General features: G+C 48.0%; 1 protein-coding gene across 1 annotated transcript; it reads left to right on the top strand.

Annotated features, from left to right (window-relative positions):
- Positions 1–8,113: 8,113 nt before the first annotated feature.
- Positions 8,114–10,356, top strand: LOC122382852. The gene is made up of 3 exons (XM_043368712.1): positions 8,114–8,605; positions 8,885–9,139; positions 9,848–10,356. Exons 1-3 carry the CDS (start codon positions 8,512–8,514, stop codon positions 9,955–9,957), a joined length of 459 nt encoding a protein of 152 aa, XP_043224647.1. The 5' UTR covers positions 8,114–8,511; the 3' UTR covers positions 9,958–10,356.
- The last annotated feature ends 484 nt before the right edge of the window (positions 10,357–10,840 follow it).

Below are 10,840 nucleotides of genomic sequence, written 5' to 3'. Positions count from 1 at the left end.
GTTTCAAACGTTCAAACATGTGATTTGATGTTGCTCCCATGCATTAGGGTGGGTGTCAAGCTCACCTGAAGGTCAGGCCAGGTCATTGACCTTTGGTGACCTCGGGTGACCTCGGTTCACTTTTTCGAGTTTTACATGTTTCTAGGCTAGTTTTTGTAGCTGAATTCGAATTTAGCAACCATTTGAACATTTACGAAGTAGTTTTGGTGCCTTCGTAACATGTTACGAAGCTGTCAGAGGCGGTTGACACGTACTACGAATACCCGTCACAACCCCTACCGGTTGACCTGATCTGACCTGACCCGACCTGGTCTAAATGCTTAAAGACATCATCTGTGATCAAAACTAACACGATATTCGTGATCAGCACCCCGAAAAACCCCTTAGCAGCCACACTTTACGACTTTCTAATAGGTCCCGATTTTCCCGACTTCGGGTCGTTGACCTGACCTGGAAGGTCAACCAATGACCTAGGACCTTAAAATTGGGTATCATCGGCTTCCTCTCGTCACGGGCAACACGCTCGTTTTTCCGCGAAGCTCTAGCTCGATCAGGGGCCAAACGGCAAGGGGGGTCCAACCGACCCCCCCCCCCCCCCCTACACATTAGAAGCTGGCAAACGCCGCACACATGCGAGGGTTAAGGTCAGTGACCTTGACCTAATTTTCACGTGACCTTGACACCCACCATATTGCATGTGACCAGCATCATATCACATGTTTGAACGCTTGAGTTGAAACCACGAAAAGACAGCAAACGCGCAGCTAGTGCGCGCCGACATACGCCGAATCGCGATTCCGGCCAAATGCATGGTCTCGTAATAATAACTTAATATCAGATGCTGATTTACCGCTACTCAGTCAAGTTAAAACCATTTCTTGGCCGCGGTCACCGGTCCAGGCCACCACATAATCGTACCTATTACACCGCGCTTGCTCAATGCTCAGTTCGTATTGTAAAAGCACTGCGGCACAGCATAGATGCAGGCGCTCTGCTACTGCCATCTATGGGTGAAAGATGAAGATAATGGTTGTTGTGGTACAGTATCACTACAGGCGCCGATAATGCTTTATAATTGTACTTTTTGTGTTAAGACTGCAAGAGCTTTTGCCTTTTGCGCTACCTACAATTAATCTTTTTTGTCATTTCTTCATTTTTATGTTGGTAAATGAAGCGCAGTTCAATTGTCTCCCATTGACTTACCTATAATAGAAAGGTCGCAAAATCAACAGAACCCTAAGTCAGTGACAGTGAACTACCGAGGTAGAGGTACTTTACGTAGGGGAGAGCGGGGCCAGTTGAACCACTTTTTATATATTGACATGCACAGCGAGATCTAGTTGTCATATCGAAAAATGCACAATGCCATTAAAAAATATGCTCTTTTGGCTTTGTTTTAAGATATGTAAAATTATGTTTCAAACATATTTTGCTGCCGAACGCATGCTTATAAAACAGCTCTACGCCCGTTTCAAATGACCCCGATGCGAGGGTCAATTGAACCAGCCCATGGGGTCAATTGCACCTATCCTTAACAATGGGATGTTTTCCTCTTTAAGGCCACTTTCTTAAGGAGATATTTTGTCCGGTTTACTTTTCCAAATGCTACATTCAATAGGTCGTTGGAAAGCTAAAAGTGCAAAGTTCCTCATAATAGGTGACATAAAGTACATAGACTATGGTAAAATGGGCGGATGAGGAAAATGAGAAATATCTCAGGCTATAGTGTGCTTTCAAGCAAAAGGCTGGAGAAAAAGGGGTCAAAAATTGAGCTCTATTAAACTACTATTTCAGTTTAAAAGCTCATTTCAAAGGTGGACTATTTCCTTTAATGTTTACAGCCCCTGAACAATAACCATTGCAAAGGTCACCGGGGTCCATTGAAACGGCCTGTGGCCCTGTTTCAACTGACCCTCAGAGAAGCGTTTCAATTGACCCCATTCGCTCCCGCCATCTCGCACGCGCCGTAAAGCACATGTCAAACGAGCTGGAGGGACGGCATCATGCTGAATGAAGGGCCAAATAAGGTGTTATTCCGGAGCCAGGAGTTCTTCTTTCAGCAAACAAAGGTATATGAGATATCACAAAATATTCATGAAAACGATTTCTCCCAAACGCCCCTCAAAAACACAAAAACAAGTGTCAAATTAAAATTACCGTCCGTTTGCCGCCCAAACGCCGTTGGCAAATGAAGTGGTCGAGCGCGGATGTGCAGTGGTGTCGGCAACGCCATATGTTGCATACTGTTGAAAATAAAGCCATGTTTCATCTGACCCCGTGTTTCAACTGGCCCCGCTCTCCCCTATATATGGTGCTCTTGGTAATCGCTGCCAACGTTTTAGACCGATTGTTCAGTCTGTGTAGCTATGATGGGCATTATAACTTTTCCTAGGGTAAGGCCACTTGGACGTAACCTGGTGACCTAGCCTTGAGTGACCTGGGTCTGAAAATTATGCAGCATGTGTGAAAAAGATGCATGAAAGGGTGTGCTAAAAACGGCGGCGCTCCACAACGCCGTTTTCGAGATATTTACATAAATCTACATGGGGTGTCCAAGCATCCCCACCGCCCGGCGCGGATAATTTTTGCACGTGCAGAGCGCACCTTCCGGGTCCACCAGGAGATGGATATGCTCAATAACTATGCGGGAATACATTCTGGTTGGCCTGGGTAAATTTAGCACTTTGAGCTTGCTAGCGCTACCCGCTCTGCCCGTATATGTGACACAGAGTGCAACATCAAAAGGTTTGCACGTGCACAGCACGTGCACCGTGTACCCCAGCACATCTATTTGCACAGCGCCTTAAAGCGCTCGTTCAGTCGTGTCAGTGTGCCAAATTTGGTGTGCCTAGGTCAAAGTTTTCCGGAATCGGAGGATGCCTCCTCAAAACATGTTATTCGCCCCTGGCGCGTGCATTCCGCACCCCCTGCTGCGGAGCATACCATATGTTAATGGTCAAACACCGGGACATGTGACCTGTAAATTTGGCACCTGTGCCGCCCACCGTTTAATTTGGAGCGTCGCTCTAAGGTTTTTGCTCTACCTGACTTTGTCGGCACGTGGCACGCGCCACGTGACACCGAATGACCTGTGACATGCATCATCACCTGCCTCAAAGCATTACCCGTCGAACGGTACCACCAGCATCTCGATCCGATCATCCGTTTAGACGCAATTCCAATTGTATTGGCTCGATGACCTTTCAGAGCACGGGTTTTTGGCAACGTAAAATGGCGCCTTGTCGGCTTCACCTGAATGGAGGTGGTTGCGGGTCCAGTTTATTTATACGTCCGTGATTACAACACACAAAAATGATGCAATTACATTAGACTCGGGCGTTCTAGATATTAAGTCAAATGGTTAACTGTTTAGGTAGGTAGGTACGCATGTCGCAGTCTAGCTAAAAAGGTGCGAGCAATTTATCAATTCAACGTTGTTATTGAACGGGATGGTGCTTGTATACAAAATATGAACGCGTTTGCATAAATGCAATGCTCACGTGGCATCATCCATTTGTATTTAACTCGAAAGAACGCTTAACCCGCGCCCCGTAGGGCTATCGGCGGACCCTACCACCCATAGGGGAGGGGCCGTTTCGGCCCCCCCTAAGATCTCGGAAATTTACCGGCCGATTTTCAAAATTAAAGCGTTGTTCGATAGCCCCACCGGGGAACTACCTTGTGACCAAATTTCATTGATCTAGGTCAAACCGATGACGTCACAGGTCAGGTCAAAGGTCGGATTTTCACCGTTCACAGGCATTTCAAGAGATGTGTTGTGAAATCGAGTAAATTGGTAATTTATTGAAAACCATCGATGGTACATTGTTCGTCAAACACATACTTTGCTATCTGAGGTCACTGATACCAGGTCAGGTCACAGCGAGATCAGGTCCCCGGGGGTCACAATATGAAAATGTCGTGTGATACATGTTTTATGGTCCATTTTAGATGACAAATGCGATTATGTGGGTTAGGCAGCCTTTGGGGCCAGCCTGGGTCACATTTTGGTGAAGATCAGGTCAAGGTCAGGTCAAATTAGGTCAAATTTCAAAGTTGATATTTTTGCATAAAATGGGTATCGATTCGCTGCAGCTCGTCACGGGGAGTCTAATGGTGGTCTTTGTTCTGCTCTACGAGGTCTAGAATTGCCAAAAATTAAGTTTGAAAATTTGACGTCATCATTTTTGAACAGTTTTTTCGCTATAACTTGGCGAAAAAACGAGGTATCGATCTGAAATTTGGTATGTGGATAGAAGACGGTAGGTGCTATCACATCTATTCCGTTTTTTTCGAAAATCAAAAAAACTTTTTTGATTCCTTGGCTAATATATCCAAAAAAATGCTTTTTTGATTTTTGGGGGTCAAAACCCAAAAATCTCAAAAATCCGAGATAGCAGTTTTGTAGCCATGTCAATTCTTCACCTTTTATGTCTGATCATTTTTCTTTATCTTCAAAGCTGTAGGCCTGACAGGTCTTCTCGCGAAGGTCTTTTTTTCGGTCGAAAATGACAGAACATGACGTCATTCTGACGTCATTTGTGGCCGACCTATCATAGCATCTGGAAAAATTTCTTGGTCACAATGTGTAAAATTGATGCCCAGAGGGGTCCTGAAAGTTTGGTGGCGATATCTCCAGCCGTTTAGGAGATATCGACGGAAAAGGACCGGGAGGGGCCGTTTCGGCCCCCCCCCCTACGGGGCGCGGGTTAAGACGCATTTGTTAGCGACCGTTGATTATTCATGAGGCAGAACATAAAACAGTGTGGGTTTAGCTGTTATCGGGAGATTAAGTACCGACAGTCGTAAGATGCATTGTGCAATCTATCTTCCTACGGTGAACTTTTCTTAGAATTGCAGCGTCATGAAAGGAGCGTCGATTATGTACTTGCGCGTTTAACGACGCAAGAGAGTGCACCAGCGCAGTTACTACAGAGCTACTGATCGATCTTGTGAATGCAACTGTACCGCGGATAGGGTGAGCTAGCTCGTACCTGTAACTACCTGAGCCAAGTGCCGGATCTATAGTGTTCCATACTTCGACAAAATGCCTGCGTGCGCTGCTTATTATATACAACTTCTCATCTACCCAGACTCGATATCGGTAATCAGGGTTCACTCAGACACGCCTGTGAAAGCACTTCAGTACCGTGTAATCCGACGGTGAATGCAAATCAGGCGGGGCGAGACGGAGTCTCCCAGGGTGCCGTCACTGCACGGATGGCCCAGCGAGGTACCTTCCCTGTACGAACGGCCCGCCGCCACGGGTGACCGCTCTGTCGGCTCGTGCGTCACTGGGACCAGGTGGACGGGCGCCGATATGTATCGGACGGTGTACCGGCGGGTCACCTCACAGACTGAGAGGCGGAGACCGGTGTCTGGAGGTCCATCGGCGATAACTCTTCCCGGCCTACAGCTAACAGGTGCGGCTTATCGGCGCCGGCTCGCCCGACACAGCAGGCCTGAGGCCACAGAGTATCCCTCGGATGGCAGAGGGACTGAGGAAGTGCTACAGGCTTTGAGAAACTGCGCATGGTTCCTATTTACCGATCCCATAGAATCGCTGCCAGCAGTCTTCATCCAACAACACTCAAGGGTGCAATCACTCTCAGCTCTGGGTGCTGACTTTGATCAACATCTCAGGCGCTCCTCTAGACGCCACTGACACCCAGGGAGGGCGGGGAACACGGGAAGGGGCGGGGGAAGGGCAGATAGGAAGCAGTGATGTTGCCACACTGCAGGGAGAAACGGCGACGGACCCGGGACCAGTCAAATGCTACCAGCGGTGCATCCTGCACGCTGCGCCCCTGAAAACGGACGACTCGGCCCTCGACGTCCATGCTCCATTCATCTTACACTGCACTGGCCAATAACACAATCAAGCTAGCAACAATACGGCGATTCAACTGAAAACCGCAGTACCATTGAAGGCACCAATGCTGTGGGTGCATCGTGTCAATGTGTGGTGTGCCACCCGGCGACTCCAGATAATCCATGACGTGGAAGTAGCGATTCCCGAAAAAGGGGGCGCCAAAGAGGCATGGATTGACGTGATAGAATGAGGAAAAATCAGAGGATATTTCATCATCCATTTGGAAAGACCAGAAAATAAAATAACTGAGCTCCAAATGGTGATACGGTGTTGCCTCGAAGTTCAAAAATATTACCACCAAATGAAAAAGATTAGAAAGTGAACTCACAAATATGTCAGAGGGAAAAACGCGGTTAAGAAAAGCTGACTCGTACCATGATAAATAATGTGAGTGCGGTCGAACACGAATAACAGGCTCGGCACGGAGCCCATTATGATCCAGCATAGCCACAGAACATAGGTATCATAAAAACTGGATCAAGATGGGTAGCGCAATACTGAAATAAATATCAAACATACGTGATGTCATAGGCATCTACAATTAATTGCTTGCTTAAAATTGGTATGAACCTGAAAAGCAATGCTTCTACCTCAAACCTAAATAAATGATCGAGAACTATACAGCTCTGGAGTCTCTGGCCTTCGATAAAGTCCATAGTGACTTATCGGTAGGTACTGTAGCATGACTGGTTATACGGTGCACAATACAATACCCACGTTTATCTGATGTCGCCATCCTTCGCACGATTGGATTAGTAACAGCGTACTGCACAGGCCTATGCACAGGCGCGGAAACCGGGGGAGGGGCACCGGGGGAGGGGCAGTGGGGGCAACTTGCTCCCCCCCCAAGTCGGGGGTCGTGGGGGCGATGCCCCCACAACTTTGAGACGGATTACCGCACTTTTCTGCAAATGTTTTTTTTTGTTGAAAAAGCCAAGGGATGAAAAATACGTGGCCTAAGACCGGTGAGAAAACTAGCTTTGGAGGTACCCTAGCCCCTAGGTTGATCTCTATTATGGCATGCCCCCCCCCAGTCTGAAGTAGTTCCCGCGCCCCTGGTTATATGTACACATCCTTTTAATATATACCATTCGCAAATAAACCGGGTAAAAACATCCTAAAACTAACAATGTCAAACGTCCTCATGGGCTGGTGCACTCATTGCAAAAAACTTCCGGTGGTAATTACAATGACTTTTAGATCAACCATCACTCTGAATGTGAACATCGAGCCCATCGAGCACTGTCCACGGTTCCGTGTTCGAAAGGAAGACCAAAGCCAGAAATATAAATAACAAGCTTTCTGCTTTCAAGCTAAGGTGTATAAAACCGAGAGCGTAAAGAGTTATGATATATGCTGATAAAATTGTGGTGAAAACACTTCTTGAAAGGTTTCGTGACTACATAATACATATTCAGCATGAAACATTGAGAGATGTGACAGGTGAAGAATGTTGAACCTTTGAGCGTGATAAATAATCCCGCATTTTAGCACGCCGATTATTGCGCTACAACGGATTATTCACATAAAATCCTTCCTGGGTTGTACGTCAATAGACACGAAACATTTCATATAGAATATTACCCTGACTCCAAATGTCCAACAACATTTCGTTTAGCTATTATTTTCTCTAGGACACATCCACTCAGTAAAAACACTCCCTGTAGACTTGTTCAGATCAGCAGGGGACAATTCGAAGCTGAGCAGGAAAACGGCGTGTTTTCGCAGTACACGTGTAAGCTCGTGCCGGAAAGCACAGATTTGTTGTAACCGACCAATAATCAGTCGTGGAAGATGGGGCGAAATTGATGCATGTGCCAATAACTGAGGGCTGTGCTGAGCAGACAGCAGTTCCGTCAGCCACGCGCTGACATTCATGCTGCAGACCAAGCTGCAAATGGATGGGTGCAATTGTTGCAAATGGATGGGAATGCATTCACAACCTAATTCAATATACCCTGTTCACAAGTTTTTGTTGTTGTTGAGTTTTTACACAAGTTGAGTTTTATGAAATGAATGCACCTGTTACTGGGTATGCTGCCCGTTGGTGTTGAATTGAAATAAAGAATAAAGAATAAAAACTGCCAACACATGCAAATTACAAGCCATTCCAAATGACCACCTTATGCTTCATTTGGTACCTTATACCTGGCCCGAGGTCATCTTAGGACTAACTTTCGCGGCACAACGTCCGAATAACCTGATCATTATTATGTTACCACCACGAGATATCCAGTAGGTACCAAAACATCTGCCACTCCCTGAAAAAAGATCAAGTGAAATAAAAACGAGGTCTTCATTACTGTCCAAAACAGGGCGAAAACAGACCACTGGTATTCTGGTGAGGAACAACACGTCTGCCGGTGCGACAAAACTTCGCGACACGACGCGAACATGACCGGACGATGTTCAATGGCGTCACGTCGGTTCCCGTCGCGGTCGCGAACCGCAGCCGGTGGTCAGCCGAGCGAACGACGGAGAAGCGCAGCCGCACCCAGATCAGCCGCCGTGTCCCGGGAGGCCGCACTGCCCGCCGCTGCAGCGTCCTCCCCCGCCCCAGCGGCGGCCGGCCGGAGTCGGCACCGGACCGGCTCTGCATATAAGCCGCGGCGGCGCCGGTGCGGGCACACTCTGCAACAATGTCTCCCCGTGCTCTGATCCCCGTGGCGCTGCTGGCGGCGCTGCTGGCTGCCTCCGTGCTGGTCGCGGACGGCGCCAAGCATGGAAAGCCCGGTGAGTACCGACCCAGCCGTGAGCCGACATCAAGATGTGGCACACCATGCCGTTCATATTTATGGATTGCTGGAAGTGATATGCTGTGCTTGATAACCTCAATCATCAACAATCAGTCGGCACTCTTCTCGACATCTAATGGCTTCAGACAGTGAAAAATGTCTTGATAAATTGGTGTCGTGACTTTAAAGCTGGCGAGATAGGTAGCCCATGCCGAAAAGCGATGACTCTGGATACCATTCGGTGACCACCATTGACATATTCCTTGACCTGCGACAGCCCGGCTGGTTCCGGGCCAGGAGGAGTGGCCCGAGAGGGTCGGCTGTCCCACCGGCTACGTGCCCGACCTGAGGCCCAAGGCCCTGAAACAGCGCCGCCCGGGCTACATCGTCTGCGCCAAGGGCAACATCGAGAACTGCGTGCACGGCACCTTCTGGTATCTGCTCGACCGGCGCTTCTGCTTCAAGTGCAACTGCATCAACGGCAAGGCCGACTGTCTCTCCTACACCTGCCCGCCGCCCAAGCCGATCTTCCGTGAGTATAATTACTTGCACCATGATAGCGATAAGCACACTGGAAAAACTTGCGTCCGAGCAAGATGAGAGAATCGAGGAGATGCCTCAGTTGATAAGCGTACCTAAATCAGAATTTAAAACTCCTGACCCGAGTTTTCTGAAACCATCAAAGAACAATGTTTATTTCAATGCCTATAGACAATCACGGTAACACCTGCCGATCGAAAACTGGATGCTTCAATGGGTTCAACAACGCATTCTAAAAGAATCAATTTTCAAAACTGTGACTGAGCGCTAAACAAGCTGTAAATGCCATCTCTATAGGAATAAAAAGACAATCGAGTGGACTGGGAACACTTGATATCAATATTACAGGAATAAGACCACAACAAACTCAAACTACTGAAAGCATTTCAATTCAGTTCTTTATGATGAGAAGTTGATAATAATGGAGCATTTGAATTCGCTCGCACGTTCAAGTTTGGGATACCTAGGTATCGCCATCTGGAGTTCAAGAGAAAGGGTCTTTTTCTGATTGCTGCTCGGTAACTGACCACGACGTGTGTTGTCTGATCTACCTATACCTATCATATTTGATCATTAAAATGGCAACCGAAAAAAAAAATGAAACAACCAGGCAGCTGATTAGAAGGCTGCGATCGTCTCGGCTGTGTGGCCGTCACTGTCAGCCTATCCGACTGACCCACTGCTATCTGTCCGCCCGCAGCCACCAGCAAGCGGTACCAGTGCCGGCGAGACCAGGTGAAGGAGTGCCCCAAGAGCAGCTGCACGTTCCTGGCCAGGGACCACCGCTGCGTGTTCTGTGACTGCCACTAGTCGCGCTCGGCCGGCTGACAGCCAGGGGATGGGAGGGGCACCGGGACGGGCTTCCCGGGAACGGAGCACGCCCGCTGGCGGGCGACGGGGCACATTGTTACAGACCCGCTGGTCGGGACAACTACCCATTTATCGTTGTTGACTCATTCAATGAGATTACTATTGAATAACCTGGAGAGTTTTATGTTCAAAGCTTAATTACAAGGCCACATGTGAATTGTGTATATCCAGCGCATATCTCTTCGTAGTGACCTGCACTTCGAAAATGCTGCGCTTATAAAAGCTAAAATAGCCTCTGCACTGGCGCTGAGCGTTGCAGAAAGCAGAAGCTAAAATAAAACGATGCGAAGGCCATGCCATGAATTTGCTGGTGCACACCAAATACAAAATACTACCTGATCATAAACTGTTTCAACAGGTGTCTGACCAGAACCGCGTTTGAATAAACCGGTCCAGTGTCGGGGGACATTCACAGCAGCCGCTCTCTCCAAGGGCAGCGGTCGGCATCAAACAGACTCTAATCGCGCCCGGCCCGGTGCCGTGGTGGCAGGGACCGCCGCCACCCAGATCCGACTTAGCGCCGCAGAGCAGAGCGCCCCATTAATCAGAGCACGTCTGGAACAGGGACCCGACTGCAGGTGCACAGACTTAGCGGTGCCCGCCGCGGATCTCAACCGCATTTTTCTCGGGGACTAGTGTTGCCGAGTCAGGTGCCTAACAATCCCTTAAATCACTGCAGAACGATTTGAAACCAGTTCAGGTATCCAAGAGGAAACGCATTCTTTCTCTGTATTGAAACATTAAACTGTTAACATTTCTAAAGTGCCCTTGCATATGAATATCACGTTTGATGAGCTGAAGCCATAAAAAATAAACAATTAAA

The sequence above is a fragment of the Amphibalanus amphitrite genome, unplaced genomic scaffold (genome assembly GCF_019059575.1).
Source record: "Amphibalanus amphitrite isolate SeventyFive unplaced genomic scaffold, NRLGWU_Aamphi_draft 000148F_arrow, whole genome shotgun sequence".
Taxonomy (NCBI): Eukaryota; Metazoa; Arthropoda; class Thecostraca; order Balanomorpha; family Balanidae; genus Amphibalanus; species Amphibalanus amphitrite.
This window is presented reverse-complemented; position numbering and strand designations above follow the sequence as displayed.

What these genes read in the sequence shown, in the direction of transcription:
- LOC122382852 (XM_043368712.1), top strand. Translation starts at nt 8,512, where the DNA reads ATGTCTCCCCGTGCTCTGATCCCCGTGGCGCTGCTGGCGGCGCTGCTG. An exon ending in CGCCAAGCATGGAAAGCCCG is followed by an intron (nt 8,606 to 8,884) that starts GTGAGTACCGAC and finishes GACCTGCGACAG; the next exon opens with CCCGGCTGGTTCCGGGCCAG. An exon ending in GCCGCCCAAGCCGATCTTCC is followed by an intron (nt 9,140 to 9,847) that starts GTGAGTATAATT and finishes GTCCGCCCGCAG; the next exon opens with CCACCAGCAAGCGGTACCAG.